This window comes from Buteo buteo, chromosome 21 (genome assembly GCF_964188355.1).
Source record: "Buteo buteo chromosome 21, bButBut1.hap1.1, whole genome shotgun sequence".
Lineage (NCBI taxonomy): Eukaryota > Metazoa > Chordata > Aves > Accipitriformes > Accipitridae > Buteo > Buteo buteo.
In genome coordinates, this window is record NC_134191.1 from 9,091,885 (window position 1) to 9,107,598 (window position 15,714).

Below are 15,714 nucleotides of genomic sequence, written 5' to 3' on the forward strand. Positions count from 1 at the left end.
AGCGGTGCCCGACGGCTTCCTCCACCTGTGTGGGGCTGGGAGCAGTTTGCAGACGAAGGAGCCCGGCATGGCCACCTTGTCCCCGTGCCGTGGCCACCTTGTCCCTGTGCCGTGACCACAGGGACACTGTAACCTGCTGGCGTGGCACAGCCCACCTCATCGGCATCTTCACCCCTCTGACAGGGCAGGCCCAATACTAAGAATGGTTTGGGTGTCGTTTGGTTATTTTGGTTATTTTACATCCTGGATGTGCTCTGGGCGCGTAATGGCCAGTGCTACGTCCAACCTGTGCGCTGGTGTCTTCACACCAGTTTTGTGTCAACTCATGGAATAACAGTGGGGCAATGTCAGTCTGCTTTATATTTTGGGGGAACAAAGGGGTGGGAATAGTCCCAAAGACCCCCTGCCGATATCACTGGCAGCTGAGAATTCAGGCCAAAATAGGAAGAATTAAAGGGGTCCATGGCAGTAACGTGGATTTGGGGCACTGCTCCCTCTCCATGGCCAAGTGAACCAGCAGCCAGAGTTGTGCTCTGCACATCACTGCAGGTCTTCATCAGTGAATCAAAACTGAACCCTGAGAAAGTGGAAGTCCATTCTGCTTATTCGTGTCTGCTAAAATCTGCAAAAAATACCCCTCCCTGACTGGCAGTTCCCCTTTGAATAATTCACCTATTCCCAGTCTTTTCTGTTTCATCTTCAGTCTTGTGCCTATGCTAGAGTTTTCTTTTTCTTGCAAAGTGCCGAAAAGCTGTTTCTTAGATCCTTTAAGTCCCTGAGTAATTTCCTGTCACTTCAAAATGACAGCACATGGTCCTAAGGACAGCACTTCTCATATTGCATGTTCCCAGCCAGAAGTGATTACTAAACACGCATGCATGCGTCTGCAGCATTCACATCTGAGCCATGTATGATGTGAATGTCACGTCAGAGAGCCCGTACAGTGATATTTAAGGACCCATGTGCATGAGAATGAGTTACTTCACTGATATTTTTTGGTTTTCAAGTTTAGATACATTTTTTCCTGCCTCTGTGAAAATATAGGCTTGCCGTAGATTTTTTTTTTTATCTTGGCATGTTGATAATAGAGCTTTGTAATCGGTTTCTTAGTCAGTAGCATTATGAAGGTGGTAGTGTGTTTCTATGGATGTGTATAGCTAAACATGTAAAATGAACAGTGCTGTAATACCTTTGACTGGTGATGTCTGAAATATCTCTAAAGGAGAGTGTGAGTGATTTAGGACAGATTTTAATGTCTTAGGCTTCAAGTTTTTCAACGCAAATAGAAGTAGTGAATCCAAATAAAATTTAAACTGTTGACAAACACAGCAGAAAACCCACAAGCACAGTGAAGAAACTCCCAAATTTCTATACTTTAGAATAAGAATGAGTTGGGTTTTTTTCTGATAATTAGCATAATTAAAGATGAATGAAGTCATTTATTGTAAATTGAACAGACAAAACCTTCTCTGCCACGTTACAGCTGCGTGCCTTTATGGTGGAGCTCTGAATAGATCCTCTACAAGAAACCTTTGTATTAAAATAGCAGTGCCTAATTCCTGCGATTAGCACTGTCTGTGCAGACTAGCACTCTAAAGCACTGTTCTCTTTACAATAAAGGTAGTTTCCATGGGATGCACATTCTTCTTGCGATATGTGGCCTAACGTCCTTCCCTGTGCTTTATTAGAACTAATATACTTCTTTATTATCTTTTTCTACCAACTCTGAAGGCCTTTGCTTGGTGGTCAGACTTAATGGTTGAGCACGCGGAGACCTTCCTGTCACTGTTTGCAGTGGATATGGATGCTGCGTTAGAGGTGCAACCCCCAGACACCTGGGACAGCTTTCCGCTCTTTCAGCTTCTAAACGATTCCCTCCGTAGTGACTGTATGTATTGTATTTTGATCATTTCTTTTTCAGTGGGCAGCTCAGGTTACTGATAATACTTTCAGCCTCTCCATACTGCACAGAGAACTGAGATGGGTAGAGATTTACAGTACATACTCTTCTAGCATCAGCTTGATTTTGTTCCATTTCCACTAGAAAAAAGCACACAGACACCCCTTAAATCAAATGCCTCAGTCAAAGGTGAGAAGTTGAACTTTTATTTTGCTTCATCTTCTCAAGTCTCTTCATAATGGCTGCCTGATAAGCAGGGAATTAGGTACTCTACCTCACTGTCATTAAATGTGTGTATCGTTTTATATGTGTGTACTGCATTTATTTAACATGGAGTAAACCAGTCCCTGCTTTAAAAGATTTTATTGAAGGGAGGAAAATGTTAAAGTAAATGGATGCAGGAGTAGTTCAGAAGAGTAGTGCTTTGCGAAATAAAGCTCTTCTCCAAAGCACGTGGGCCCATGCCTTCAAAACCCGGAGGATTTGGCACTCTCCCGGGTGGTCCGACTGCTCCCCGGGGAGCTGGTGGCAGAATTGGCATTGCCTTCAGTTAGGTCCCAGACCAGGGCCCCAGTCAGCTTTCTGAGACCACGTGAAAAAGCCAGGGACTTATCCTCAGGGAACAATTTCCAGCATCATGGTAGGGAGTAACCAGAGAAGAAATGATTCTCCTACCTGCTAAAGCCATAATGTTTGCCATGCTGTATTTCTTACATCCATTTTATTCACAGGAAGTAATGATGTATTTGTAAGTTTGACATTAATGGAAAAGAAGATTTGTTGTCTGTTTATTTGTTTGGAGTAAGAAGCCATTCCTGCTGTCTTTGTCGTGAACACTGATGCCAGCTCCTGTTATGTTCTTGAAGTTTCTTCCTGTTCGCTGACAAATTCGTTGTGTAATGAAGTGCCACGCTGTGGTTTGTTACAGAGGTTCTAGTAACAGTAGTGTCTTACTATACTTTTATTTATCTATTCTAGATAATTTGTGCAATGGAAAATTCCACAAACACCTCCAAGACCTGTTTGCTCCACTTGTTGTTAGATATGTCGATCTGATGGAGTCCTCAATTGCACAGTCAATTCACAGGGGCTTTGAGCGGGAGTCATGGGAGCCAGTAAAGTAAGGAAACCTCCTTTGATACAATCGGAATTTGGGTGCAAATGGATGGAGATTCATACAGAGATGAATTAGCAAACGTTAGACTGGACATGCCGAAAGTGCGTTAGATTTTCTAGTTTAATGCTAAAAATAGAAGGCCTGATCTCTTCAGGGTTTTCAAGTTAATGAGGGAAATGGTATTTGCTTTTTAAAATGCATTGCTGCCTCAGTTTGAACCGTGTGCCTTTGGACATGGAAGCATGAAAATGTGAAAACCTTCTTAGCTGGCATGGCTTTTTGGATCCCGTTCTAAAAGGCCTTTTCCAGTGCTGCTTTTGAACTCGAATAGCTCCTTTTCAGAACAAAAAAAACTTGCTTCGCTGCGTTCAGTCCAGCCCAATAACCTGTGTGAGTCATTGCTGTACTTATTCTTCCCAATACTCATTTTTTTCCACCCACCCCGTGGAGCGATGGTGCAGCGTTGTGCTTCTCACGTCAGCCCCGCGGCTGATGGCTGCACGTGTCCCCGTGTCCCAGGGCAGCTCTGCCGGGTCCCAGCTCCCTTGCCTGTAGGATTAGGTGTGCAGAAACCATGGTGAAACACAGGAGAGGTGATTCAAGCAGAATCAGTTATTCAATTTGGAGAACTAGGAATTTACCAGCAAGGAATGAGTAGCCTGAGAGAAACCCAAATTGAACTCAAGAGCTGGTGAATGATAAAAACGTGACATGTGCTTTGGATTACTGTTGTTATTTCACAGGTTTTGAAGCATTGCTGAACTCTGTCACGCTTGCTCTAAAAAGCCAAGTCAGATCCTACAAAGGAAAAGAACTGACTTTTCCTTCTAATAAGGGTATTAAAAGAGGAAGTTTGACCCTTTGCAAACAACATTTGTCTGGTGGTGCCTCAGACAGGGGATTGGGACCAGGTGACCTCTTGGAGAGACTATTTTCCCTGCTTTTTTGTGATTCTCCAGGCAAAGTTAAGTGGCGCTGCACTCTCGGAGGTTGCTGTATAAAAGAACGTGTGGTCTTTCAGGGCTTTTCACACCAAATATGTTCCGTTTACAAGGAAAAGAGATTTTGTTCAGCAGCCAGCCTCCCATATGCAACCTGGAGTCTGAGTACCCAGGTTTTTTCCTTTCTTTCTTGTGCATCCTCAGCATCCGTAAGGATTGTGCCTGCCAAATCTCAGGCCTTTTCTTGACACCTGATCATCCCCTCTGTTTTGAGTGGGGTTAAGTGGCTGGCATTCAGGAGCCTCTCTCACTTTCCATTTGCTGTCTTTGGTCTGCAGGCTAACAGGATTAAAAATCCTAAAAAATCTTGTTTCAAATAAGCAGATGTGACCCAGAAAACATACAAGAAATAGATCTTTCGAGTAGGAGAATGCCATTTTTACAGCCACTCCTTCAAGCAGAATTGCACTTCGAAGTTAGCATTAACTTTAGTTTCAGAGCTCTGCTTTAGTAACGAATATGTTTGTATTTCCTTGTCTGTTATGAAACAGAGGCAGTTAACTCTGTGTACCTGTCCGCCTCAGTCAAGCAGTCAATAAGCAATTTGTTCTGCTTTTTTCTTTTGTCAGAAGCTGACGTCATTTTGGCTTTTAATTATTTTAGTGGCTTAACTAGAGATGTCGATAAGTACTTGGCTGTGGTGCTTGCCTGTCAAAATGCTTTGTCCCTGGGTATGCCATTATCTATTATTTTCAAGTTATCTTTGATAATTGTAAAATATCTTTTCTTAGTTCTCTTGTAATGGTTATTCCGTTCTGGAGTTCCAGTTCCAGAGTGCTTTGAGCATTGCAGTTTCAAGCAAAAGCCCAGGATGGACTATCTGTCTTACAGACTTGGGTATTTAAAAGATTTCTTCCAGCAGGAAAGTGGGTGCTTTTCACAAGAACCTTGTGTCCATCTGGTGAAAAGATGCACTCCGGGGTTTTTTGCACTAGTTGGTATTTTGTTCTTGTGTCTCGCACACAAAAGTGCAAGTTGCAAATGCTGGCTTAATGCGATGTGACCCGGTGAAGGAAGGCACCAGCGAATGCACAGAGGGTGGCACATACAGTGTAAGGGAAAAAACGGGTGTCATTCGTTCCTAGGATCTTCTGGCACTTTTGATGGGCTGTTCAGAACTAAATGTTCAGGCACCTTCATCTTTTGCCTCCTGGGCAGACCACCTGCTCCTCTTTGTCTGATCGACAGTGAACTTGCAGAAAAAATCAGGTCAGAGACTTACTTTGTTTGATTTGCCCTCCTGTATCTACTGCCTTCTTCCCCCACATGTCCATACTGCAGCACAGTTAAATTTTTGGCCACTGATTCTCAAATAGTTTGGACCAGTCAATTCCCATCCAAGTCATGCCCTTCCATTGCTGCCTCTCCAGGAGAGCTTTTTGGGAATTGGAAACACTGCATTATGTTTTCCCATGGCTTTCCTCTGCTTTGAAGAAAGGCCTTCGGGTTGGTCGGAAAGGTAGATCATCGTGGCTGTCCTTTCCACCGAGCTTACTGTTCGTCCTGCTTTGGATCTCTACAATTAATTGAGAGAAGGAAATCTTATTATCCGCTGTTAACCAAGAAATTATTCCACAACATGGAGTCTTTTGAAAGGGTTTCTCTATGCTCGTGCTTGCAGTCAAGGCTGAAATACGTAGCCCTTCATAACCTGACCAGATGGCAGTTTGCAAGCATGTATTTCTTCTATTTTCATTGCTGAATACTCTGCACCTTATGCTATGAGGAGTTAGGTATAGAAATCACAAACAGTGAGAGAGATACTGTTAAGTATTGAAAACATGGGGGGAAAAAGCATCGATGAAATATGCTCATGAGGGCTATGTAATCTGCCTCTGCAGAGCTGCTGAATTTGCAGGGGGTCCGTGCCCTATAGCTAGAGCAGCTGGTGTGCTTGTATGAATCCACGCAGAGAAATGTGGAACACTTGTCCTTCGCACAGTCATCCAAATACGGAGGATACAGAGTAGGTCTGTTCTCTGGTGAGTTGAGAGGTCTTGGAAAAGTAGGGTTTGCAATGGGGTTTTTTTCATGCTAGCTTCTGGGAGAACGCTGATTTATCTTGCAGCCAGCAGACACGTGTGTGTGTGTGTGTGTGTGTGTGTGTGTGTCTCTGTGTGTGTGTCTGTGTTGAAAGATCTTTTTGAGCAAATGCTAAAGCCGGTGCAATGACAACCAGTTTCAATTGCTTGACGAGGACGTTACTTATTGACCTATGGCTGTCTCTACCACACTGTAGTCCTGGCTTTAGCATCTATTAATTGCTCACTAACCTTTTGCAAACTATTTACAAATGTATCATTAATATAAAAATAAGAACTTGAACAGTATGATTATACTAATCATTTTATAAGATTGTACTACTACAAAACGCTAGTGAAAAATGTTTCCCCTTAAAAGAAGCACCGTTGTAGTGAAAAATGAGTATTTTTGTTACTATTTTGGGTGTCAGTCACAGGAAGAGCACAGATTTGACTGCCTACTTCACTATCAAGCTCTTTGCTTCACATCAAGGCTTTTGTGAAAAGATCTGCTCTTGAGCATTTGCTCAGCCTAGGCAGTAAGGTAGTAAGTGTTTATAGTGATGGAAGAGACAGGCGTTTGCGCCTTCCATCACTAAATCATTTCAGGCATCCCGTAGGAACTGAGCATTTAAGTATGGACAAGGGTCTCTTTTAGCTCTATTCTGAAGCCAGGAGACAACTCAGTAAAAATACTGTGATTTTTCTGCCCTCCTTTCAGTACTAGGGCAGCTCTACAGGAGCGGCCCCTGTGCAATTGGACTTGTTTTCTGTGATGGGTGCTACAGTACAGTGTGAGCGTTGGGATGTTGTCCAGGGGTGTATTGCCAGTCTGTTTGCACTGAGAATTTCCCAGCAGGCAGTACAGGTGAAAGCCGTTTACGCAGCTAACAGACACAAACAGGGGTGAATCAGAAGAAGCCAAGAAAACAAGCAGTACAGCTCCAGAGAATGCATCTTTTTATCAAACATATCAGGATCCAGTCCTGAAGCTGAGTCGTCTTAAATCAGACAGCCCTCATCTTGTTGATGCAAATGCCCACATTCCCTGCCTGATGGCTGAGGTTATATTTAGCCATCTATATTAAATAGGCATGGCTGGCTTCTAGAAACAGTTTCTCATCTTGGACCTGTAGTTTTATGGTCTGAGCAACTGCAGGCTGGAACATTTGTTGGTAATATTAATCATTTTTTACAGGTCTCACTGCAACTGTTAGTCAGATAATTAGATCGGTTGAACCTGCAAAACTGTGCATGTCAATTCAGGAGAATATTTTTAAAATTAGTTACTGTATGTTAACATAATATACTCCATTATTTTGCTGTTTTGTTTTGTTTTAAGAGTACTAACTTATTCTTGCAACATATCCTTGCATCAGCAAAATAATGTGTTGTATAAAAGAAATATGTTTCCGTGTGAATATAGTATACTGTTTACTCTAGAAGTCATATTTTATTAATACAGTGTTTTTATTAATATAACACTGTCACTTCTTGAATTTTAATATTAAAACCAAAGGTCCTCTGATTTATGTATTTACCATCTGGCTAAGTTATTTAAGTTGCTTTTCCTTATACATTTATATGTTGTCCACCTCTTGCTATTTCTTTATTTATTCCATATCAGTATCTAACCACATGCACTGCCATTTCTGAAGATTTAACACTCTCTCAATCACTATGGAGTCTGTGTCTCATTCAATAATCATATCATCTTAATAGCAGATACAGTATGAATGGAAACAATGGACAGCTTTGTTACGTTAGTCAATTCTCCTATCTGCTTACTGCCTAACAAAGAGAACGAGCAGATAGTGTGAAGTCAAATCTACTAAGAATCATAGAAACAAAAGAAAACAAGAACATACTTTTTTATTTTTTCCACTAAAAAAGACTTTGGATTGTGGTGTTCCTCCCCAACAAGGGATTTTATTCACAAAGGGAGAATGAGGATAAAGTCTGTTCCCTAAGACGTGCCACTGATGACAAGCTGAGCTTGCAGAGATGTGGTTCAAATCTTCTGTTGCATTAGGAAATATTTATTCAGTATAGCCAGCTCAATTCCATTACTTTGGTTTTTGATATATAAAACTTGCAGTAAAAAATGGAGTTCAAAACATGACTCAAGGAAGTTGCTAAGATTTTTATATTCCTTGAAAGACATAGTGTATAATTTGATAGTTTTCCAAGAGTCCAGATAATGCTGCCTGTACAGTACCTAATTTAATCCAGGGGAATGGGAGAGACCTCCTAATGTGGCATGTCCCGGTGCGGTCTCTGAGAGCCGGGAAGTTTGAACGCTGAAGCTGTGCCCATGAACATCAACAGAAAAGCTTTCAGTCACTTCAGCAGTGCAGGGTGAAGCTGAAATCCTGAAGTCCTGATTCCATTTTCACTGAGCCCAAATAATAATCTGGTGAAAACGATATCGAAGCATCTGGTTTTGTTCCTCAAATGGGACTGTAAAACCATCTATGGATTGTGTCCCAGTGTGCCATATAGTATTACTAGATTAAGGCAGAAACAAGATATGTTTCTGAAACTGGCTTCTGATTCCCAAATCCCATGACATTTTTATTTTGCATAAAATTTAACTGTGATGAGATACTCATTAAAAAAGAATTAGACCAATTATAACATCTAGAGACCTAGCACACTAAAATATGTCAGGGTGTTTTGCAAACTTTGGGCATGTGGTGCTGTTAAACTGCACGTTGTTTCAGGAGAGTGTGTTGCATTAAATTAATGCACTGGCCCACTTTTAAAAGATCTCTTATTTGCATAACAGTTGCATGTCTGAAAATATTTATCGAAGGCATGATGCCCAAGTACACATGCTTGATAAATTAACCTTTGAATGTCTTAATCACCCTGTGGCCTATTTCCAGCCAAGAAACATTCATATACCAGTCCTGGATTTATTAAGTGCAATTAATTCAAGTGTACACGTAGAGCTGGGCAGCCTGCGGGACCCATTTTCTCCACACCCAGGAATGCAAGGGCAGAATCAGGGCATGAGTCTTCACTGAGGAAGAACCTTGTGGTTCACCATTTCATTGCTCCAGATTAGCACATCTTCATTATTTGTAGAGTACAACATAAACAGAGAGGTTCTGGAGTGAAATCCTGACTCCTGAATTTGGTGGCAAGAAGAACTCTTATGGACTTCTGCAGGGCTGGAATGTCAAACTCTCTGTTTATTATTTTGAATCTCAATTCTCTAGTAGATCTCTTAGTTTAGCTCTTTCATCCAACCTAACTGTGAGAACTGAGGCTCACTTCCTTACGAGAGACATTTTTCTGAGGAAAGGCTGCTCTCTGGACTTTGGAATGGTATCAGGACTTGAAGGTGGAGTTATTTTCTGTGGGTGTTTGAGTACTCTCTTAATTTGCTGCTTTGTGATTCTTCTTTTTTTCATTCTGCTTTTTTTTTTTTTGAAGTAACTCGCTTTTTATTGCAGACTGCAAACCCAGTACAATTAAGCTTCCATACTCATGCTTCTTTCTGAAATGTTTTGCTTTAGTTTTTTAACTGTCATCGTGCTGTGAACTTTGCAGATTTGTTTATGAGTGTCACGTGCTTCTGCTACATCTGCATTGTCACTGTTATGGTATTTTTTCTTTCTGTCTGTTTCTTCCACAGGAGTTTAACAAGTAATCTGCCCAATGTGAATCTACCAAATGTGAATCTCCCTAAAGTACCAAATCTACCAGTTAACATCCCGCTAGGCATCCCACAAATGCCTAGCTTTTCTGCACCGTCATGGATGGCTGCTATTTATGATTCTGAGTGTGTATTCAGTTCAAATTAGATCTCATTTAAATTTAAAGTAATCTTGGCATGGATATGTATTGTTTGTTTCTGTGCATTATATAAAACTTTAAAAGAGTGATACAGTTAATTAGACATTTTCTGAATGAGACACTAGTGAATTTCTGGCATGTGTATTTTGAGGATTTTTTTGTATAAATCTTGAAAATTTGTCTTACTCCCACTGAGAGTTTGAGCAAGTATCTTGCTTTACAAAATAGCTGTCAACAATGGGACATGGTCTGAAGAACATACGAACCACAGAACTTGTAATGCAGCATGATGTGTCTCAGCAAAGAGTTTTGTCCAAAAGAGAAGATGAATCAATTTCAATGCCAGTCAACCAATTTCTGTGGACCAGATGTAGATCTAAAAGTGAATTTTATTTAATGCAAGCTCTGCATTTCCAAGATAATAATTTTTGTCTTGATTTTGATGAAACAGTTCAACAAAGAGTAACACCCTGCGACAGTTTTTATTCATGTTGGGGGCGGCCCCAGAGAGCAATTAAAGCAATTCGTTATAGCCTGAAAAATGCCGTGACCAACCAAAGAAAGATATTTTCAATGTGAGCTTTAGGTTATGGCCTGGAAAATTGGGCACGGTGTCAAAGCAGTCAGTCTGTAGGAGCCTTGTGCTCTGTGCTCCCAGCTCCCTGTCCGAGCATCCCAGGGTCCGCAGGTGGAGCTCAGGGGACACACACCGCAAATCCCAAGCACAGATTAGGCAAGTTCTCTTCTCATAGCAGATTTCCCTTAAAAGTCCCAGCCACCAAGCAGCGTGGAGGGTGGTACACAGTGCCTCAACCCAAATTTCGTCATTTGAGGTTGCTCATCTCCCAAGAAGTCCTAGCACAGGAACTGAGATCTTGCCAGTTCTCCTTCTAAATTCCCAGAGGGTTATTCAGGGTTGGCATAGGGTGGTCTCAGCCAGCACTGCACAGATGTGTTGCTTTTTCCCTACCTTCTCACTTAAAAGATAAAACTGGAGGACCCCTCCCAAAACTACCCCCTTCACTGCTACTGAAACACCCTCGATTACATCTACACCTGGAGTCCACCAAAACGCTTCTGCCATTAGCCTCGCGCAGGCTGTATTGCAGAGCAGTGGTAACGAACCAAAGCAAAACAAACACCGATGTTTGATTTTTTAATAGATTTTTAAAACTTTTTAAATATTAGCACGGTCATTTGTGTTTCAAAGCTATACAACTCATATTCATGCTAAGATAGCTATATTAAAGGCTAGCTTAGGCAGTTGTCTGTAAAGAGTACTTGAAAGTTTTAATCTTTCTCTGTGCATGCTTTGTGGTATTGCCCTTGAAAAGATAAGAATCATGTCATGACAGAAAATTGGATAATCCCTCTGAAAACGCTTGAGAATCAGTGGTATATTGCAAGCTGCCTGCATGATTAGAGTAACTGCGGTGCTCGCAAGCAAAATACTACGAGTGCATCTTGGAAACGAATATACTATATTGCTTACTTGCATGGAGCCCTAATCAAAAGTGAGAAAAAGACCAAGAATAATACTTTTTAAATTTTAAAACCAAATGGATGTCATAATGTTGCTGTAGTAAATACCAATTATTGTATTTGTATGTCTTTAATTACTTAAAACATAAATTCATGCAGTTCCAAAACTGGGTTTAGACTGTTAAAGCTCATTTATACCCAAGCACAGGTTTGAACCAGGCGCAACTAAAAACTGGCGGTAGATGAACACTTGAGACTCTTGTACAAACCGGTCCCCTGGTTAAAGGAAATGCCTGATTCTTTATCTTTTCATCTCCTTGGTTTCCTTTTACTCACCCTTCCCCTCCATCAAGGACATGTTACCTGTTGCTTAGTGTCAGACACGTTTCTCCTACAACCGAGATGGTCCATTCTTTATCTCGTTACCTCTGTTAGCACAGGACCCCGCAGGACCCCTCTAGCATGTTGGACTACGGTTCTCACCTTGCAGGAGCCGTGTATGCATTAGCTCCGATCTCCTCTAGCATTAACTCAATGCAGCTGGCATCTGTCACAATAGAAACACCCTCCCTCATCTGTTTCTATAGATGATGTCAGCACAAGTGGTAATGCATGGTGTGTTAAATATCTTATAAATTACCGTGTTAGCATTAGTGGTATGCGAGGAGGGGGTTGAAACTCTTGAAGCTCCCTTGGTAATTGTTCGGAAAAAAAAAAAGTGAGGGAGAAGGAGAGAGGGAAAGAAAAGGGTTATGGATGCATAAATTTCTCTGCATAAACAGAGCGCAATCCAGTTCTGTATTTTTATTCTGTAAGTGGAGGTTTGAGATATAATTATACTGTGAAAAGAGCCGGTGTAGCTACACACTGCAGGACCAAAGCCTTCCATCTGGGCAGGGGTGTGGGTACGAGAATATATGCTTGGGAGAGAAATTCAGAGTTTTGTGACAGACCAAAGATGTTGCAAAATAAATTTTTTAAAAAATGGAAATTTGTTGTCCTATAGATGCCTTTGCAACGGGCAGATCTGTGAAACGGTGCAACGGGCAATCCTGCCAAAACTCCTGGATATGAGATGTCTAGTGCCCTTAGCCCAGTTGATTTACTCCGATTTTTTTTCAGCTGTTCAAGAGATAAAGCGTGTCCTCGCTCACCACTTGTTAGCACTGTCCCTTACCTGGAAATGGGGGCCTCACTGTGGGGGGACAAGGCAAACTTGAGGTATAATTTGGAGGGGGGAGAATTGCATGAAACCCTAAATCTTAATAACTGCGTACAGTCTAGTATGGCAGTTATTATTGATGAAGGATTTTCTACCACAATTTCTAGCCTTAATTCTTAATAATCACATATGTTAATGTGGTTATTAACTAAGGCTGATTTTTACCATACACTCATTCTTCCTGTTAATATGTGTAACTCATAATGTTGTCTTACTCATCTGGTCTGGAAAGTTTTGTGGGTTATAACAGCAAGGTAGATTAGGCAACTGTATGGTAAAACTCAAAATCCTGATGGTGGAGATTGCCAGCGTTGTCCTGTGTATGAAACTACTGTCTGCTCTACACTTGTTGCAGGAATGGTCTCCACATCAGGTTACAAAGAGCCTGATGCCACTTATGACTTTTGTTCTCATTTTGCCCTGCCAGCAATGGATCAGGCACCTCGGAAGATCTGTTCTGGAAACTTGATGCCCTACAGACCTTCATTCGGGATTTGCACTGGCCTGAGGAGGAGTTTGGAAAACACTTAGAGCAACGCTTGAAGCTTATGGCGAGCGACATGATCGAGTCCTGCGTGAAAAGGTACGTGCCCCTGAGCGAACTAGTCATGTTTCTCGTAGGAGCTCACAGGATGCAATGGTTTTTTCTGTCTTATTATCGATGAAGCTTCACTTCAGCCACCATTTATTAGTGACCCCAGCTCACATCTACCCAGCACAGACATGGTGGAAAGCCACCCTGTTGCTGTGAATTGTAGACTCCCAAGCGAGCACTTCTCCGTTGAGACTCTGGAGAGTGCATATGCACAGGAAGGCAATAAATCACCCAGTCTTTCAAGCTTTATAGGTAGCTACTTATTTTCCATGCCGCATGTGAGGTCAAGTCTTCGTAAATGCAGTTTGGTGTCGACAAGGTTGAGTGCTGAAGGCATAGCCCTAAGTAAAATCCCAGCACCCACCTAAAAAAACAGAGATCCATGACAAAACAAGCAAAAAAAATGATCCAAAAAGGGAATAGTGTGTAGCTTGGCACACAGGTTTCACATCTGCCGCCGACTGAGAAAAGCTGTTGTACCATCAGCCATAGGATATTCACCTGCAGATCTTCCAAACCGGAGAGATTTCTTTCAAAAACTTCTAGACATACAGGCAGCTGTCATTTTGAAAGCAAAATGTTGAGATTAAATTTCTAACCTTTCCACAGTCATTTATGTCCATCTGGCATCAGAGGTGATGAGGGAGGAGGAAGAAATGAACTTTGCATTCCATTGTGCAGAAATTAATAGACAAGGAGACGAATCAAAGGAAAAATGGGTGCCAAATACAGCTGGTACATGCTAATATTAGCTGCAATGTGTGATGTGGCTGTTCTGTACCACAGTTGCCTGGCCACTCCGCAAGTGTGAGCGTGGCATTTATTGTTCGCACGTTCCTCACAGTCTGGATGTACAGCGTCACCGTAGGAGAAGGCACATTCGGTCCCCGAGATGTAGGCAGGAGACTCACCCGCTGGAAGGCAGACAGCTCGAGGCTTGCTCTCTTGCCATTCTGGAGTAAACCCCAGTGCATTTTAAGTGCAATGAGATGGTGGTGATGTCTTTGGCATTGAGCAAGTCCCCCTTTATTGCAGCAGCTCACCTTTGGTCCTTTGGCTGACACGAACGCTGAGCTTCAGTTGTCCTCCAGTTGTCAGACTGCTCTTTAGGAGCAAACCCATTGCTGGAGCCCTACTCTCTGCTCTGCCCCCAGCACCACCAGCAAAACACTTATTTCTTTTTTTTTCTTTTTTTTTTTTTAATTGGAACCAAGGCACCTTTGCTGCACCTGCCGTGCAGGTTAGCTCAGCTGAGATAACTGGGAAAAATAAGCAAGTTTCCAGGTACATCTGAAGAAGGGCTTGTGTGCCTGAAAGCCAGAATTTTTTTCCCAACTGCTTCAACCTTTCTACAAATATGTTGCCCCTCTGTAAAAACCTGGCCCAGCTCATAATGGTGTGACTATATATAATGGTTCTGAGCATAAGTAAGTAGGAACATGCTCATCTCCACGAGGAGATGGAAAATCCCAGTCACTTTGGGTCCTTTCAGTAATTATCAAGATTCTAGTCCCCGAGTCCAGGCTAAATCTGGCACTGGTAATTAAATCAGTTCAAATGCCACTGCTGATGTAAACCAATATGCTGCCTTCCCTATTTATATCACCTGCAAACAGGGCCTGGCTAAGGTTTCTTTAGCAATTTCAGTTTGACACAACATTTTTCTTCGCGTCTGTCTCTGAACTGTTGAATACCATGGAGGAGCCACCCCGCCTTCCGCACTTGGTTGTATTTTGGTGCTGTCAGGAAAGCAGCCCTTGCAAGGAAGGCCTGTTTCCCTAATAAATCTGGGCAGGAGGACCTAGGTACCAGCTCAGATCTGGTCCCAAGAATGGGAGTTTCACATTTATAAATGAGTTTTCATTTGCATAACCCTTGGGGGATCGTTCAAGATCAGTTATTCCTGAGCTGCAGCTGATATTATTTGTTATTTCTAAATTGAAGCTCCTATGTTAATTTGTTGGCAGATTCTGTCTGATGTGATAATTGTTCTGTGTTAGGTTAGATTAGTGAAGTACCTCTGGAATCTGCAGAGGGGCTCCAAAAAAAGGCAAGGCAATGCCCACCGTAATGCAGAGTATTCCGCATGTTAGAGTCACAAATGCCTCGGTATTTTAAAATATGATACAGGATCAAATTCTGTAGTCTTTGGCCCAACAAAGCTCTTGGTGTAACACAGTTTGTAACTGCCAGGATGTCGAATTTGAGCTCGGTGAAACCTCAGGAGAGCAGAGAGGTGTGGGCTCGTGCGACGCGTCTGCGTGTGTTCATACATACATGCGCGACTGCGCCCGTGCACATTTTGCAGACGTATTCTGGTGAAAATGTATGGTTCAGGGAAACCACTTCTATAAACTTACGAGACAATTGGGAACTTTCAGCAAGCAAATACAATCGTGTAGACCTAAAAATGCAATGAGCTGGCAATGTCCCTTCAGTCGAGCGATGAACGAGTTTCTGTTATTTGTAGTTGATATCATGGAGCAATAGGAGCTTCCTTTAATGTGCCAGGCTTGCCTTTTGTCTGTGGTTATAAATCAGCTAATGCAACCAAATTATAGGTGTACATTGA

At 42.0% G+C, this 15,714-nt stretch overlaps 1 protein-coding gene across 12 annotated transcripts in view; it reads left to right on the forward strand.

Moving 5' to 3' along the window:
• Positions 1-15,714, forward strand: part of CADPS (calcium dependent secretion activator) — a 221,040-nt gene that overhangs the window by 168,458 nt on the left and 36,868 nt on the right. For 8 of the 12 annotated variants that reach the window (XM_075053382.1, XM_075053385.1, XM_075053384.1 and 5 more), the window contains 3 exons: positions 1,732-1,888; positions 2,879-3,020; positions 12,975-13,130. In XM_075053382.1, coding sequence (XP_074909483.1) covers positions 1,732-1,888; positions 2,879-3,020; positions 12,975-13,130 — 455 coding nt within the window. Of the gene's footprint in view, positions 1-1,731; positions 1,889-2,878; positions 3,021-9,682; positions 9,830-12,974; positions 13,131-15,714 lie in introns of all 12 variants that reach the window. The other 4 variants (XM_075053380.1, XM_075053379.1, XM_075053381.1 and 1 more) reach the window with 2 other exon arrangements.